The following is a 16,779-nucleotide window of genomic DNA, read 5'->3' as shown; positions in this document are numbered from 1 at the left end:
CAGATTACAGCCCTTCAACAAAATATAAACACGCTAGCTGCTGCCGCTAATCATTTCCAGGTACATCCAGGTACCGCGGGCCGCCGTCGAGGCTCTTTGCCAAATTAACGCCTGACAAATAGGAATTTGTACTTCGTTTTGAGATGATGACACTTAAGCGGTGGCGGTTTGATGAGCAGGTGATGCTCATTTACCGCAACAGCCTTCCTCGCCGTGCAGCGCGGCGTGACCCTCGCTGGGAGGTACACGTGAAGGGCAGCTTAGCATGTCTTTCATGCATGGCGCGTCCCGCCGGATGTATCACAGGACTCCGCCTGTACCTAAAACAAGCAGGAGGTAGGAAAGAAAAGAGGCCTGTGCGTGTGTGTTTGTTAATGAGAGGTTGGATTTTAAGAATTCCCCCATGTGTCTGCTGCTGGAAATGCAAATGATAGAACAAGTGCATATTCATAAATGGGAAATAGAGTCCTCAAATATCCTAATAACACTGTAGGGCGCCTGTTTGGAATTCTTGGAGCATCTCTACACTGAGTAGGAGGGACTGTCTGGTTTAGAAGCTAGATTATATGGGGAAAAATGGGAATAAATAATTGATGATGAAAGGCCTTTCTTAAGTTCATGATTTGCAAGTGTGTATACAGTTCAGTTATCCTTATAATAGGAGTTGCACTCTTGTAGAACAGCCTCCCATCACGCTGTATCAGCTCAAAGGGTATCGTCACCAAAGGAAAAAGAAAGTCGGGGGGGAGGAGGAGGAGAGGCGGAGAGGAGGTGAAAGCGCAGAAAGACAGAGGGATTGTCGGAAAACACAGAGGGATGGCTGCACAGAGGAAAAAGCTCAAAGTGGAAGTTGTGGCTCTGGGATAGTGCGACTCCGAGGTAAGTGTTCAGGCTCGGCGCTACAAAAGGGCAGCGCGGTGGTTACTTTGATTGAATCAATTGCTCTGTGTAAGTAGCTGCTGGTGCCGGCCTCCCCAGGGTGACAGAGAGGTCCGCGTGCAGAGAACCAATCCAGCCATCCGTGGCCAGAGAACAGGGAGGATTAACAGAGCAATGCATCAGAGCCGCGGCGACCAGTGGTGTGTAGCAGACTGTATTTATTGACTCATTGACTGTATTGATTGTCTCAATTGATGAAAAGTCCAGAGACAACAGGCAGACGCACATCGAGATATGCAACAAAAAAAACAACAAAGGTTAAACTGAAGGCGGGGGGGTTACGCTGATTTTTCATTGCATGAGTTAAAAGGAACATTTCACATCAAAACCCTGTTGCTTCGAACGTGACCGTCCGCCCACTTCTTGCCCATCGCAAGCACCGCGGCCTCAGTCGAGCTAAACACACACAGTAATGGCTTGGTAATTCACCTGGGCACGAATGTGGCTTTTCCTTGACAGCGGATCCTGTCTGACATTGACACTGTTCCAGTGGCAGCAGTTTATTTAACACGCCATTAATCTCTAACGGCGAAAAGGACCACGTCGCAGCAGATGTTTGTTAGCGAACGGTTAGCCGACGTGCGCCGCTCTCGCTAACAGTCGGAGCCCTTTTCGGAGCTTACCGGCGTTTTGGGTGCGTTTTTTTTTTTGGTCAATGTGCAGATGAGTCCGATGCACAGATGCCATGTGATATTTAAAGCACAGAGATTCATTCGTCAAATTCTGCCAAAACCACTGATACTGCACCACACGTGAGTGCCTGGTCATCAGTATGCTAATATTCAGCTATACAGGGAAACAACCCAATTATTGAGTGATGGTCAACTCTGGGGTTGTGTATGTGTGCAATTAACGAGTGCAGAGCAAATAGGATGATGAAACGAAAGCAATTATTATCATAACTTAAACTGATAAAAACAATGGATTGTCTCTGCTCAGCATTTGAACGAACACGTCAGAATGGACCATACGAATCTCCTTTTTCCAATCTCTCTGTCGTGAAGCAGCAGATCGTGTTAAAAAGAAATAATACAGAGCACTTTGTGGCCTCCGCCGTTCAAATAGAATATCTTTTTGCACTGGATGCTGGTGAGTGGGTGTGAGGGCAACAAACTGCAGGAAAGTAAAGGGAGAAGAAACAGGCAGAGTTTACCCTTAGGACTCATGAGGTAAGGACACTTAACTCATCGCATGCATCGCCATAGTCAACACGATTTTCATATTGGTGCTATGCTTTGGAAACAAAACAAATAAATCATCTCCTTTTTCACAAATATAAATATATTTTATGTTTAGTATGTACAATAATGATTTGCCATTGTCAACGACATTAGTATTGGAGGGAGAGAAAAAAGCATGTTGGAGAACTCCTGCTAATGGATACAGACACTGCAAAGACAGCCATGGTTTCGTCGGCGTGCTCAAGCACTCGCTCTGAAGATGAAGCAAGACAACGTCAGTCGTACTGAGAAGGCTGGTGGTGTGGCTGTGACGCGCCGCAGTCCGCTAGTCCTGAGAGCCACGGGTTTCGCCGTCCTCCTCCAGCTCCCACTCAAAGTTCTGGCCGGTCATTTGGTAGAACATCATGTTAAAGGGCTTGTAGAACTTGTGCAGTCGCCGAATCACGTCCGGGTCGATTTTGGGGTGAGTTCTCCCTTTGGACTTGCCCAGGCACCGGGGGGTGCTGCTGTCCTCCGGCTTTTTCAGACACGGGAAGCCTTTCGTTTTGTTGAAGTAAAAGTGTTTGTCTGTGACGATGCGCTTCAGTCCCAGGAAGTCCTGCACTTTGGCCATCTCGCCCGCCGGGTCCACGATGAGCCGCTCTCCGCTAACAAAGTGCATTTGGGAGAGGGGGAAGTACTGCATCCAGCTCTCCAGGTGCAGCGCATATATTCCTATACGCAGCGCGCTCCACGAGGCGTCGATGAGGCCCAGTGTCCGGTTCTTAAAAGCCAGAACCTCAAAGGTGGGGATCTCGGGTTTTTTTGACAAAGTCTGTGTGTAGTCTGAAATGGCTCTGGTGACAGGATTACGGACTACAATAATAAGCTTGATGTCCCTGGCCATGGAGTGGATACGCTTTGGGGCATGGTTAGTCACAAAGTAGCTGGGTGTCTTCTCCATGGTGATCTGGCCCTCCAGCGTCGAAGGCATCAGGTCTCTGGGAACACAAACAGCAGAGGAGAAAGAGAGAAAGGCGGTTTAGCACGGCTTCATCCTCGACACCTCTCAAGGTGCAAAACAAAGGCCCAAGGACGTGATGCCAGCAAATTGGGTACATTTATTAAGCAGTTCATTATTTGAAATTACAAGTGAAAATAAGCGTTATTATCACTGGACATTATGTTGCGTGGAGAAACATACAGCTAATTACATCCATAGAGTAATACGCGGGAGATAAAAGAACGGAGATGAAACGGCAGGCAAGCGAGTATGCTCATTGCTTAATTGACTCCATCTGTGTTACTCCAGGAGCTGTTTTGGAACTTTAATAATGAGTTTGCTGCATATCATTAGTGCCGGGGGTGCCTGGGGTATTGTTTTGTCATACATTTATTATGCATGCTAGGCTCACACTCTGTGCAGTCGGGTTTATTCCTTATGCACACACGCTTCCTGAGCGTGGGGTTCAGGCGGCTCTTTTCTTCTTCTACTACGTTTAAGGTTAGGTGCCGCTCACTGAAGGCAGCGGTGACTAATTATCAGTTTCAGGGTGATAATTTGTAGTACAATAGAAATGCCCCCCCACCACCACCTGGGAGATTTATATCACTGACAACAGGAATCCATTTGCAATTTGCCTACAAATAATATGTTCAAGTTAGTCTTTGAGAGAGTGAGTTGTAAAACGACACGGGCGAGTGTGGATTACGCTCAGAAGCAAGTCTGGTTCCTACAGTTTCTATTTTTGTATCGATAATAAAGCGTAGCATGTGCCTCGAGCAAATCCTTATCAAATGTTTACACTGATGTTCAATCCAGTCCGTGCTGTTTTCTTTGTTTGTAGGCTATGTGATTCAGTGCTAAATTGGTACATGAAATCCTCTGTGAGACGTGCCATTTATTTAACTACTCACAAATGCGAGCGCAGGAGCTGCACATTGTAATAATAAAAGAAGAAGAAGAATCCAAACACCAATTTTATCATCCAAATTTAGCTACGATTGCTCGGCCAAAATCCAAAATATTCCATTCAGAGATCGTCATTCAATAAAAAAAAGCTGCTTCTTTTATCCTGCAATATGTTTTTTTTTCTCCCCCTTAGGCGTCGACGCAACACAAACTTACAGTTGTTACGATACAGTCACATCAATCATTTGCATCTCGGACACATTGTAAATTAACTGCTCTCCGGCAAAAGAATCCAATTTACTCTGCAAAAACATAAGAGCTGTTATGCACATATCGACCACCCCTCGCACACACAGATGCACCCATGGATACTGGGCTGAAAGTCTCACAAGTGGCCTGGTAATTGCATCTCAGTAACAGTATTGCCTTCCTGATGGGTAATTTCCCTCTGGATTATCTTTGTCTCTTGACAGGCTACAACTGTGGTTACTTTTGGCGCCCGGCGATGGGATAAACACATCTACACAAAGCATGGTGATTACGAATAGTATTAGTTTTCACCATATTCCCTCCATTTTCTGCATTTCCTCCTTTTACAGTAATAAACAGATTTTCGTAAGCTTTTAAGGACGTGGGCTCTGTCGCCTGTCAGCTTTCAGTACAGTAGGTTGTCTGAGGCGGCGGCATCGCTGGGAATGGCAACAACCTTGACCAGCTGATATCCTACGGTACAGACACGAGCCGCTAATGCGATGTGCATCTGTGGAGCACATCCAATCGACAGGACGCGCGGTTACAAGGTTACCTTTCGGAAGATGCGCGCGTAACAAGTCATCGACCTCATTGGACTCAAAGCTAAGCGTCGTACAGTAATTATAAATCAACGGCGACTGCACAAGCCAAACACTCGCGTTGTTGCGGCTCCATTTCTGATGGGGAATCAGTCATGGATCATGGCCGTCTGAAATGTCAGCGGGACGGCGGGGCGGCGCGCGAATCAGAATGCGGGTAAACACGCTAATTTCTCCGCGCGCGCGGCAAACGACTCCTCTGGCCTTGCAGTCGAGTGGAACTGGTGTAAACAAGAGCAATCAGTTAACTCCGGCTTATTTCTTTCTTTTTTGTGTGTGTGTGTGTCTGTGTCTCTGCATCAGCTGCTTAGTTCTACACGGGTCATTCAGGTGGGTAGGTAAATAGAATCCATAGCGCTAAAGAGGCCGCAAACCATCTGCTGTTTACTGCCTCGCACGGGGAACGCGCCGCGTGGCGTTCGCTTTCATGCATCGGAACACGCGCACGCGTCCAAAGTGGGAATATGGATCTGTGCATCTTGTTGTGGAGAAGAGTCTCCACAATAAGATGCACGTCTCAGTATGTTAAGAGGAACCGACGTTTTATTAAATAACTCTTGAGCAGAAAGGGGTAGTGGAAACCTAAACGCGTTTCCCGTGACTCGTGTACGAGACATAAAAACGCTGAAACGCAGCTGAACATCATTCCGCGCAGACAAACAAATGATCACAGAGAAAATCACCCTCTAAAACTGCAGCCGCGTCGAGGTCACGCACGAAAACTTAGGAAGGAAATCCATTTCACTCCCACTCCGCGAGACTCCGATGTGGAGGACGCCCGCTTGTCTCCGAAGGGTTGATTCATCATTCAGCGCGTGCACTATACAAAATCAAAGCCCATTTCTGTGTTTGTTAGGACCGATTCTAATCTTCGTGCATAATCACAAGTCTTCGTGGTTAAACGCCCACCACCGAAGTGCTCCGGAACATGCCCAGGCATTTAACTCAAAGTTTTATTATCATTATGCGCCGTCGAAACCGGTGCTCAGGGAATATTTTTGAGGCGTGATGAGGTGAGGGTTCACGCTAATTTACATTCCCAGATACTAATGGGTCCGAGCTGCTAGTGGGGGGAGAGGCTTTCTTCAGAGAAGCTTAGCTGCGTCTAATAAACTTTGGCAGAGGAATAAAAGCTCCCCCAGTCTCTCATTTGGATTGATCAGGGTTCGGCTGCAGAGTATCAATCCGCCCAGCCTCCTCCGTGTCATGTCAAATACAATCAATTATTCTAAAGAGTCCACTCATAATAAGCTCCGGAGTCCTTGGAGAGCAAATTTTTGTGACAGCGCCAGTGATGTGGGCAGACTTCTGTGATCCTCTGAGTAATTCCTAAAAAATAACGTGATGACATTCTGAATGAACCGTCTGAAATTCACTGTCTGTATAATGATTCTGTCATAATTGTGCAGCAAACTCAGGATTTTTAAAGCAGCAATTTTTTTCGCAGTGCAGGTCGGCAACGGAGATGAAAAAGGAGCCGTTGCTGTTTTGAGATTTTGTGACTCTGAGCCTGATTGCAAATATCAACAGAGGACGCGGCGCGTCGATTCACCGGGAACAGCCAGTCAGGACGTCTGAAGCGAGAGATGCTGTGGTCAGTTTGCAGTGAATAATCCTATTATTACACCCTGAGTGACATGTTTGTGAATAAACCCAGCGCCGAGAACAAAAGCATTGTTTCACGGAGGAAAAAAAAAACAAAAGAGTCAAATGAGTCATTCTTCGCTCGGCTTTCAACAAGTGGATGCGTGTGTTTGTGCGTATCTGGCACAAGCAGGAAAACAAGCCCACAGGCCAGAGCAAAAGGGTCCTGGTGGGTCTGTTTTGGAGTGGGAGGCATTGTTTTGTCACGGTTAAGGTGCAACTTTTAGGAGGAAAACAAATACAAGCGTACGCTGCCGTCCTCCGTGATGGGATCAGGCTCAAGTATCGGTGGAGAGTTTGGCTTGTTTTGTGCGCTCCATCCCATTCTGACCTTTTCCACCCGACTGTAGTGGAGAGGATCCTGCACCGGCTCAGTTACGCAACGCGCTGTGGCGTTCCACCCTCCCTCGCTTCCTTCAGGGCCGACGGACGGCTGACGGGAACACGCGCTGCCCGATACGTTGGCAGGCGCCGGCAGCAGCGGGATGCGTCACTGCAGCGCCCGCTTTGTCCACACGCTGGATATGTGACCGTGATGTGGTGGCCGCCTCGCCCCGACACCCCTCACTCACACCTTCACTTCTCAATATCCTGCCGTCCAATTCACATTCTTCACACATTTGCTCCCAAACGTATTCTCGCTCATTTCTCTGTCATTCATTCCGTTTTTGATTCTTGCCCGGTCCAGGTCCAACACGTTTAGAACGGAATGGTAAAATACAGTCTGAGGCCAGACGCCTAAAAGGAAGCTCAGCACTTGTCCATGTACTACATGGATGTAACATGGTGGTGAAATGCATTATATCTGCCTGTGTATCCTGAGTTTAGTCTTTAGTGACTGTGTTTGCTGAATGGCCACAGAGAATAAAATGGTGAGACTAATTAAAACACAGCAACCTCAGCACTGTGAATAAGCCTATTATACTGCTGCAGGACTGTGGGCTTTGACAGAGTAATAGAAGAGAGAAGTGACAGCTGGTCCTGATCAAAAAGCTATTCCCCGGTTTCTTCCCAACATCCCCAAAGACCGGCCCGTTTCTTGCCAGGTACTCTCCCTGCATCAGCAGACTGCAGCCATGAGAGTCTGCGGCTGCGTTGAGTCGCCCTATGGAAAGAAAGCATCACGAATAAAGTGCGGCGGTGGGGGGAGACGATGGGGTGTTTGAAATGCTGCATTATGAGACCATAACAGTGCACACGAGCCTGAAAATGAGTCTATTTTTAACTGGGTTGAAGTTAGAGAGAGAGAGAGAGAGAGAGAGAGAGAGAGAGCAGTCCTATCAACTCAAAGGTTATTGGACCTCTAAACTTACACATTAGTGGCTATAAAAAGGCCCAGGCTTGTCCCCACATGTGTAGCACAGACTAGTGCTAAAATAATATTCTTACATAACAGCAGGCTCAGCTGTTCTTTTATTGGGCCTTGTTTATTTGCTTTGAGACGAGCGGATGAGAGCAGTTCAGGCGACGTTCATTCAGTCTGATCAGCGTCGCCCTCCGTGCTCCGTTACTGACGTTGTCACAGCAGGAACAAACAGCGACGTGCTCATTCCTCATCGACCCAGGGCTAAACGTGAGCGCTCCCATTTTCTAGCAAATGATGTCATGTAAGGTACTTTAACACGTTGTTCTCGGTTTCTAATAAGGCAACAGGTCGATTATTGTTTGTTTGTTTTTAATTCAACCAAGTTGCAAAAAAACGCTCTGAAAATGTTTATTAACTCAGAAATAAGAAGCGCACGGCGACCAGCTGTAATTGGAAGTCACACCTGAATACGTCGGAGTCAAAGGCTAAAATTTACATCCTGGAAATGTTCGAAATGAAAAGGATCCGGCTCAGTTAAGCAGAACCAATTAATATGACAGTTTGAACATGATAGATCTCGTTGCCTGAGAAAAATGGCCAACGCTAAAGCATCCTGTCATTTCACTGGAGATGAACTCTGCACCTGACCGACATTTTATGTGAATTCTCTCCATTTTTATTCAGTATTTACATTTTATACAGCTTCTGTAGAACTTTGTATACAATGTGTAAATTACAGTAGTACACTGTACAGTTTATATGCAGATGGGTAAACAGTAGCTATAAAGGATAAAAACAATAGAAATACCGTCATAAGGAAAAAGGTGCTCATTAAAGGTGTCACGATTAACATTATGTGTATTTTCAGTTTTTAATTTTGCTAGATTCATGCATCTGACACTGTATCAGACTCGCAGCGTACAGGAGAATATGTGACAGGGACACCATCTGTCCTTTTTCCCTTTTTTATGTCTGAGAGGTTCTTTTTTGGCAGCACTATCAGTTAAACACCTGAACATGAACCATTCCAAGAAATTACCTATCACAGTCACTTTCTCTCCATTTTTTTTCCAATTCATTATAAAGCTATAGGTCAGCGTGACACCACAAAGGAAGGGGCTGCACAAACTCTTTCCATTTTCTCTGCCAGACATCGGCACCTACTACAATATATCCGGTAATAGAGACAGAGCCCGATTCAGGGAATCAGATAAAAATTAATCATTTTTCTCCCTTTTTAGAGGAATTGACGTTAACTCACAAAATGTCAGGATGAATACCAGGAAAAAAGTTACATCAGGCAGGTGGTGCTTTGACATTTCTTACATTGCTGAAATTGGCGATGTGCCATAAAACAGTAGGGAAATGTCAGTGTCAGTCTTTGTCTGGCCAAGGATCAGCAACACATACAGAGTCGGCATATTTAAGCAGTCTTTATGATCTGTATGAATCCAGGAGGTCAGAAGTGACTGATGCTCCGACTGTCCTGACTGTTGCTTGATTCGCATCATCACAAATCTGTATGGAACATATTAACAAGCTACTGTGTGACGGTAAAAACAGAAATCAGCAGTTTTGCGTTGTTTGCTCGGCTTTGCTCCACTTCAGCAGGTATTCCACAGGGAGCGCCTGGGACGCGTTTGCTTTGTCAAGAATGAAAGAAGCAAGAAATTTAGGATGACAGAAACATTAGCCTTAAAATATTTACATTAATAATTAGCAGAACAAATTCAGTTCAGCTCATCTGAGGCAACTTGAAAAGCAAAATGTCTGAAATGCAACAACCGACAACAACATATTAATTGGATTCCTTTGAGCACTGAGGTTGAAGAGATGAAACTCTCTTCATCTCTGAGCCGGTGGAGGTGAGGTTAGGCCCTGATCGCCTGCACCAGCCTCTGTGACATGTTGAGAAAGTAGGAAAGATTTAGTAATGACCTGTGTGTTACCTCGTTGTTAGGCGTCCATTAACATCATTACCGCGACAAGCTTTTATCCATTATGCCACTTCCTGCTATTTTCAGTTCCAAAATGTTGGACATTCTTATTTTAATTTCATTTGTGCTAAATTACATCTGAAGCTGATTTAATGAGGACGAGTAGAGAACTAATTACAGAATAAAAGTGTCGTCCCTGTCATAATTCTTCTATATTTCCAGGTGCCTCCATCAGAAGACGAGCTACGCATGCTCTGTGACTCGCGTTTGACCCTTTGTCACAAGGACAGCTGACATGGAACAGTAGGTGGATGCTGACCAGCAACGTAATATTTGCATTAAGATAAACTATGATGTGTTCATTCAACCACAGAACATTTCTCTTTAGACGGCATCAGAGGGAGAATTTTCTTATTATGTTGATAAACAGTGAATTCATTTTTTAATAGAATCTGAGAAATTCTGGTATCTGGAGACCGTTGTTTGATTTCGTCTTCAAATCCATGAATGACTTTTATTTTGAAATTCCCAATTTACATTGACATTTGTGATTATTTATGCTAATGTACTGGAGTCAAACACCAATTTCTTTTGATGCAGTGTTGATTTTCAAGTAATTTAATAGAACTATAGTAAATAGAGTTAAAACATGAGGCTGATCTGTTTTTAGTTCGCTCCTGTTTGACACATCTGCTCCAGTAATGGTTAACATTTTCCAACTTTCTGCCATTTCTTTCCCGTTTTTTCCAGGAGGAAAACCAAACCCAGACATGCAGGCATGTTGTCGTTGTTGTTGGTTTGTATGTTGCAGAGCAGCGCAGTGGGTTTCGTGGAGGAGTCCCGCCTCTCGGGTTCTGATAGAACGCATGTTGACAGGCCACGCCGCTTCTGGGAGACCGTTCCTCGGACAGATGAAAGACGACGAGAGCGTTTTGTTGAGTCGCATCAGCGCCGCGTTGGGCGAGGAACAAACCCAAGCCTTCAAAACAAAGGCGGACGCCCCCCACAGTGTAACACGGACGAGTCGCCGTCGTGTGAGGGGGCTGCTTTCGTGGCTTTGTTGTGTTTGGCTCATGGAGCCTTTAATCTGTGCAGGTAGCGGTGGATGGAGATTATCAAGGCATTGTGGAGGTTAACATACCCCCCAGTGGTACAAGTAGCATAACCACCTGTGTATTGCAGTATTGTACTGAAAGTATTTGTTTTACAGCAGAACATCATTTTGTGCTAGAACAGAGAGAGTGATTTTAACCTTCAACATCACACATCTTATTTAATTGTCCTTGTCACCCTGATGCTTTCTGGTCCAGGCAATAGACTAATTACTGAACAAGCCTGAAGACAACAGTGGGCTTGAAGCAGAGCTTCTGTCCACTCACCGCGCCGCACTTCTAAAGGCTTTGCGCTCTCTGTGTTCAGAGAACGCCTGCGATTTCGGGGGATCAAGATGAATTTAGCTCTTTTCACAGCTTTGAAGCAGGCGCGTTTGATTTTACTGCTTTTCAGCAAAAACGGAAAATTGTTTTAATGGATGCTAAGTGTGCCGACACTTTTCAGTCACGCACGTGACGATTCTGTGCAAATGCTGCGTGAATGAAGTATACGTGAAGATGCTTCGTATTCGTTGACTGAAATTTTGGTTCATGAGGAGAAAGTGAAAGAAAACTCAAAAAGGCATAAATAAAAGCATAAAAACAAGTATCTGGTGTCTTTATATAAGAAATTTACTCAACTGGCTCCAAGCATCACTTGAAAGACACAAACCTACACATACAGTACTTATTACACTTAATGAAAAATGGTGAGATCTGCTGCAAACGTAGTGACTGAGCCACAGCCATGTCGACCAGACATCAGGAGGAAAATATCAGATCAATCATCAATAGCAAGAGCTCCTGATGAAACATTTGGTTCAGGACGCCTCAACAGCAACTGATCAGTCAGTGCTTCTATTTTTATCTCGCTGTTTCTCACCACATCTGCTTCTCAAACAACACAAGTAAAGTCAAGATATCCACACGCTGTAAAAAAAAAAATCCTTTAGCACTGTAAAAAAATCAATGTTTCAATTCCTAATAGAGCTGCTGCATCTGATTAAATGGTATTATCGTACATATTCTAATCTGATTTCCTGACTAATGTGAGGGTTCCAACAAAAACCTGTTGTTGCCATTGTTTTAATGATGTAACTCGTGTAGTGTCAATAGCAGTAAATGATGTCATGAAACCCACGATCACAGGAAGCTGGGGACCTTCTTCTGCCAGACTGAACCGCCCAGCAGTTTACACAAACGCTGGAGCTGTCATTTTGCAAAAAGCAAAAGGAAGTATGGATTTTTTGTTCGAGCAATGTCTTCTTCAGCTTCATCGCTGACAAACACTCCTCGTGAACTTTTCAAACATCTTTGCTTGTTTATTGATCTGCTTAAAATGAAAATGCTGAGAATCTCCATGTACAGTAGACATCACACCCTTGATTCATTGAGGTAAGTGAGTTTACTACACACACACACACACACACACACACACACACACACACACACACACACACACACACACACACACACACACACACACACACACACACACACACACACACACTGGAGATGTCAGTGAATATGAGCAATAATTCAATTTATCATCTGTTTGTTTCATCAGAACAGCTGGAAGCATCTGGAGCAGCTGTAGCTTAAGGACTGAACTGTTTACAACAAATTACTGCTGAAAGCTTGGAGAAATCTTAGTTTTTGAACTGTGGCTATTTAAATGCAAAACGTGTACAAATGACAGAGCTGCTAAATATGAACGAACCAAAAGGCATTCTCCATTTGCCAGCGCTTCCAACTGAAGTCTCACGGCTGAAACATTTTACTGCGACTCAAGCAGTTAAACATTGTTTAAGTTGACATTATGCTACTTCATTCTATAAACAGACCCAACTGCAAAATCATTCACAAGATAATAACACTTACAGTACTGTAAATTGATTGTGAGGCATAAAAGATGAACAACTACAACTAGAAACATTTAATACTTACAAGCAATTATACGGACATTCATTAGCATCCAGTTACAATTAGGCCTCTCATCAAAATGCATTTTATGCCAAGATGCTTCAGATGCGTTTACAATTTCACATCCATGTTTTAAAAATGTTGTCTTGGGCTCAGGGGCTGTAACATCTGGATGCATGACAAATAGGCTGTTGGGACAGTTGTAATCAGGCGGACGAGGCCTAAGCTGCTCCATTAGGGGCTAAGCTGACCTATCAGTGGGCTTTTAATCCATAGGCCTGCTGGGAGGGGAGACAGGATCACACGGTCACCTGCCATCTGAACCGCTATCACCTCAAAGGTGTTGATCTCATTGGATCATATGGACGGAAAAAAGAGGCTCTTTTATTTATAAAACGCCATTTTCTTGAGGAATATTCCACGATGTAAATGTCAGCTATGACCAGTCTGGAGCCTTGAGCGAGCTTCCGTTTGACGCCAGCTTCATAGCCCGAGCTGCTACACTTACATCACGCTCAAATGTGCTGAGTGACAGCTATGTTTACAGCTGCAGACAGGGGAAGGCTCAGAAAGTCGTCTTTTATGTAAGAATTACCGTGTTTACTCGCACAGGCACCGTCTCGTGTCTGACAAAAAGCTTCTTTAGGGTGCGTCTGTTTAAAGGGTGTCGGCGAAATGCTTTTCCAGATTCTGGTCGAGTCTGTTTCTGTGGGTTTTCTGTTGTTTTGCTTGTGTGTGTGTGTGTGTGTGGGGGGGGGCATTCCAGGCCTAATACTGTAGGAGCTGACTCCATAGATGCGCATGGACGTTGTCAGCTAGGGTGACATGACACAGGGGAAATTAATTTGCTACGGTCATATAATGCTCGGTTATTTAATCACTGTTAGATTTAATCTAACACCTTAATCTCGGCGGGCGGGTGCCTTCTACCTCCCGGCCTTTTCATACCTGCGTATGCTGAGGAGATTAGCGAGCGTCTCCTCCGAGGATCAAAAGGCACGGTCACGCTTCTGTCAGAAGGCAAACATTCATTTACATTTAAATGCCACTGTTCATCATGCGATGACATTCTAGCTTTCTGGTTCCTGGTCACACATAAAACTCTCAAGATGAAAGAATAGTCATGTAAGCGCCTTTCCCCGCCCTCTCTGCAAGCGTACTGTTACGTAAACCCCGAGCCGGGAGCTCCACTCAGAGCACAGAAAGTGTCTGCAGGACCTCTAACCTGTTTATTATGGCTGTTCCACATGATTTCTGCTGGTTACAGCCCCCAAACCAACACAACGATATTCTTTATCATTGAGGAAATGGGCAGACAACACCTCAACTGTGAAATGGCTGTTGCAATTCATTGAACATCTCACTGGCTTTCAATACTCGAGATGGGGAGGAGATATGAGAATGTAATCCTTGAATGGATCTGGGTATAGCCCTGAGCCCTACGCGCTGCTTGTTTGAGCACTTTCAGCAAAGCCCTGTACATACGCTTAATCTCCCCAGCAGAGGTGGTTTCGACGCAGCGCGCGAATCCACCATAAACACACACGTCACAAACTCAGGATAAGGTTTTAGAGACATACAGATTAACTTGCGTAAATCCGAGTTCCCAAAGGGGGGAGTTTAAATAGCAACGTGTCAAATGGTTTTAGATGGAGTGAAACCAAACTTGATTCCTCAAAGATTCTCCTTCTGAATATCATTCAGCGTCTTGGTGCTGCGGCGTCACAAAGCAATTTGCAATTAATTTGGAAGACAAGGGTGTTAGATGCATAAAAAATGGATTCTGCCCCAAAGACATAAGCAAAAGTCATCCACGCGGGACACTCGCGTGGACACTCGACTGCTGTGTCAGCTGGACAAGTGCTAAGTGATGAAAATTGCAGAATTCCCATGTGGTCAAAGCCAAAGCACAGAAGCTCAGCAGGTTGGTTGACATGTTTCATCCATCCTACATGGAACCGTGCTTTTTAATGTGCATGTGACGGCTCCGAGTGGACCTTCGGGGAGGGAGCATGAGAAGCTGCACACAGCTGATAGTTCGGTGGAGGCAGTCAGTCGAGCACCTGCACCTTAAGGCGGACCCAAGGTTTAGTCTAAAATCTGAATATCTGAATTCCAAAAACTAAAACCAACTATTGTTGTTACCACTCGAAACTGCCCCCAACCGACGGACCTTCTGCCTGATAGTTACAGTAACTATGAATGAATTCCTCTAATTGCTCACCATGCAGGCCTGTGTGCCGGCTCAGTTCCACCCGGGAAGACACTGGGCAAGGAAACGCTACGAAGACCCTACGAAGAACGCTACGAAGACAGGAGCAGCGGAATCACAGCGTCCCCAGCACGTTTGCTAGCTGTCGCTCAGCCCAGAGAAGGATCGGCTGTTTAAAAAATACCCACTAACACTGTGCACACTGCGCTCTGTTGACCCTGAAGCTGAACTTCATGAAGGCTGCCGTACAGCGACTGTGACAACGCTCCGTCGCCTGCAACGCATCTCGTACGTCTTCCAAGTGTGAACCCGTTTCTTTCCGAAGCCGCCTGTTAGCTCAGTTAGCGCATAGAGCTAACTATATGCATTCACTTTCTCAGCGGCAAACTGACCATGAATCTCCCTGATCAATAAACATCACTTAAAGCGGCTACACGTCCAGCGCGGGCGATAAATGAGTTACAGCAAATTATCCATACGGGGCCGAGTAGCGTGTTTTAATTACTGGTGAAAGCCGCCCTGTTATCTCCAGCCGTCTGCATCTCACATCAGCATTCAATTAAGCGCCGTGATCCGTTGATTTGGCAGCGCCGACTGCATTGCGGCTTTCGGACGCGTCTCCCCTAAGCTAATGCAACGCGCTTCACAAAGGCCGCGTTGTATCTGATGAAGAATAAAACATAATTGGTGAATCATGTGGCACAAGTACTTTGAGAGTATCTAACAAATACATCAGAGTATTTATGCAAGCCCTTGCTGATGCGCTGCAGTAAATGTCGATCCTCCCCTTTAATGAAAGAAAAGCACTTTTGATTTCATTTAAAATGAACTTGAACTCAAATCCTGCCTTGTGTTGCTATTGAATTGGACACAGGAGTGTGTAAAGTTGTACAATAAAGAAATCGCCTAACATCTCCTGCACATATGAGCAATATATTCCACTGATGGCAGTGGTAGAAAGGGGTTTCTGAAAGCCTCACGCTTTAGTTGAGGGGCCTCACAAAGGCGGCAAACAAAAGGCCTTTGTCGGTCCCAGACGTATCTTGTAATCTCGTAATGACAGCTTAGATATCATTCTCAGCGCAACGATTTCGCATTCTCTTCAATTGGAAGCTGTTTAGGCAATAAATATGTGAGGAGAACTCAAAACAACTTAGCTGAAGGCCCTCTCCAGTGGCTTTATCAGCTCATTCAAAAACAGCAGAAATGTGTTAAGGGAAAAAAAAAAAAAACACTTTGAAGTTCGAAGTGATGTATGATTATCTCCTCCAGTCAGAAATTTGGTGTAAATGAGGCTCCAGTGTGAAGTACAAGATTTAGGGCAGGGATCTCCAGCTGCTATTTCATTTAGCAGCGTTGCACCTTTCTTTGGAGGAAACTGATGCCAGAAAGGTAAAGATGCCAGTAGCTACAGCACACGCGTGGATTTACTGTCTAAACTAAAGGAAATGACAATAAATCCATCAACAGGTTGTGTTTGGTCATCAAAGAGTCACCTACAGTGAGAGGAAGTCTCCATCCTGCAACCTGGAGGCACCTGATGCTAAAAGAGGCTCTGAACTCACGCCTCACTACAACCCAGTCGTTCTAATGAGAGCGTTTTACCCATTTGAGTGTGGGACACGTCGACCGGCGTCCGCGGGCCTCTGGTCTAAGCTGCATCAAAACACCTTGAGGATGAAGTGCGAACGCGGGCTGTCGGCCATGCACATCAGAGAACATCAGTGTCCAAACCAAGCTAAAGCTCTTCTGGCTTAATGGGAGCAAATCCCTGCAGCCAGGATCCAGGATCATTTGGAAAGCC

The 16,779-nt window shown here is 45.2% G+C and overlaps 1 protein-coding gene and 1 long non-coding RNA gene across 2 annotated transcripts in view; one reads left to right on the top strand and one right to left on the bottom strand.

The window, feature by feature from the left end:
• Positions 1 to 2,202: 2,202 nt before the first annotated feature.
• The window catches only part of hs3st4 (heparan sulfate (glucosamine) 3-O-sulfotransferase 4), a 53,813-nt gene continuing 39,236 nt past the window's right edge, over positions 2,203 to 16,779 (bottom strand). The window contains exon 2 of the mRNA XM_029158399.3: positions 2,203 to 3,100. Within this exon, the coding sequence (XP_029014232.1) occupies positions 2,446 to 3,100 (655 nt within the window). The 3' untranslated portion in view covers positions 2,203 to 2,445. The remainder of the gene's footprint in view (positions 3,101 to 16,779) is intronic.
• LOC114860097 (uncharacterized) lies at positions 7,876 to 11,447 on the top strand. The gene is made up of 3 exons (XR_003786579.3): positions 7,876 to 8,079; positions 9,972 to 10,052; positions 10,500 to 11,447. It is a non-coding gene; the product is annotated as an uncharacterized LOC114860097 (long non-coding RNA).

The sequence above is a fragment of the Betta splendens genome, chromosome 8, assembly GCF_900634795.4.
Source record: "Betta splendens chromosome 8, fBetSpl5.4, whole genome shotgun sequence".
NCBI lineage: Eukaryota > Metazoa > Chordata > Actinopteri > Anabantiformes > Osphronemidae > Betta > Betta splendens.
Note: the sequence above shows the minus strand (reverse complement) of the source record. Positions and strands in the feature narration are given on the sequence as shown.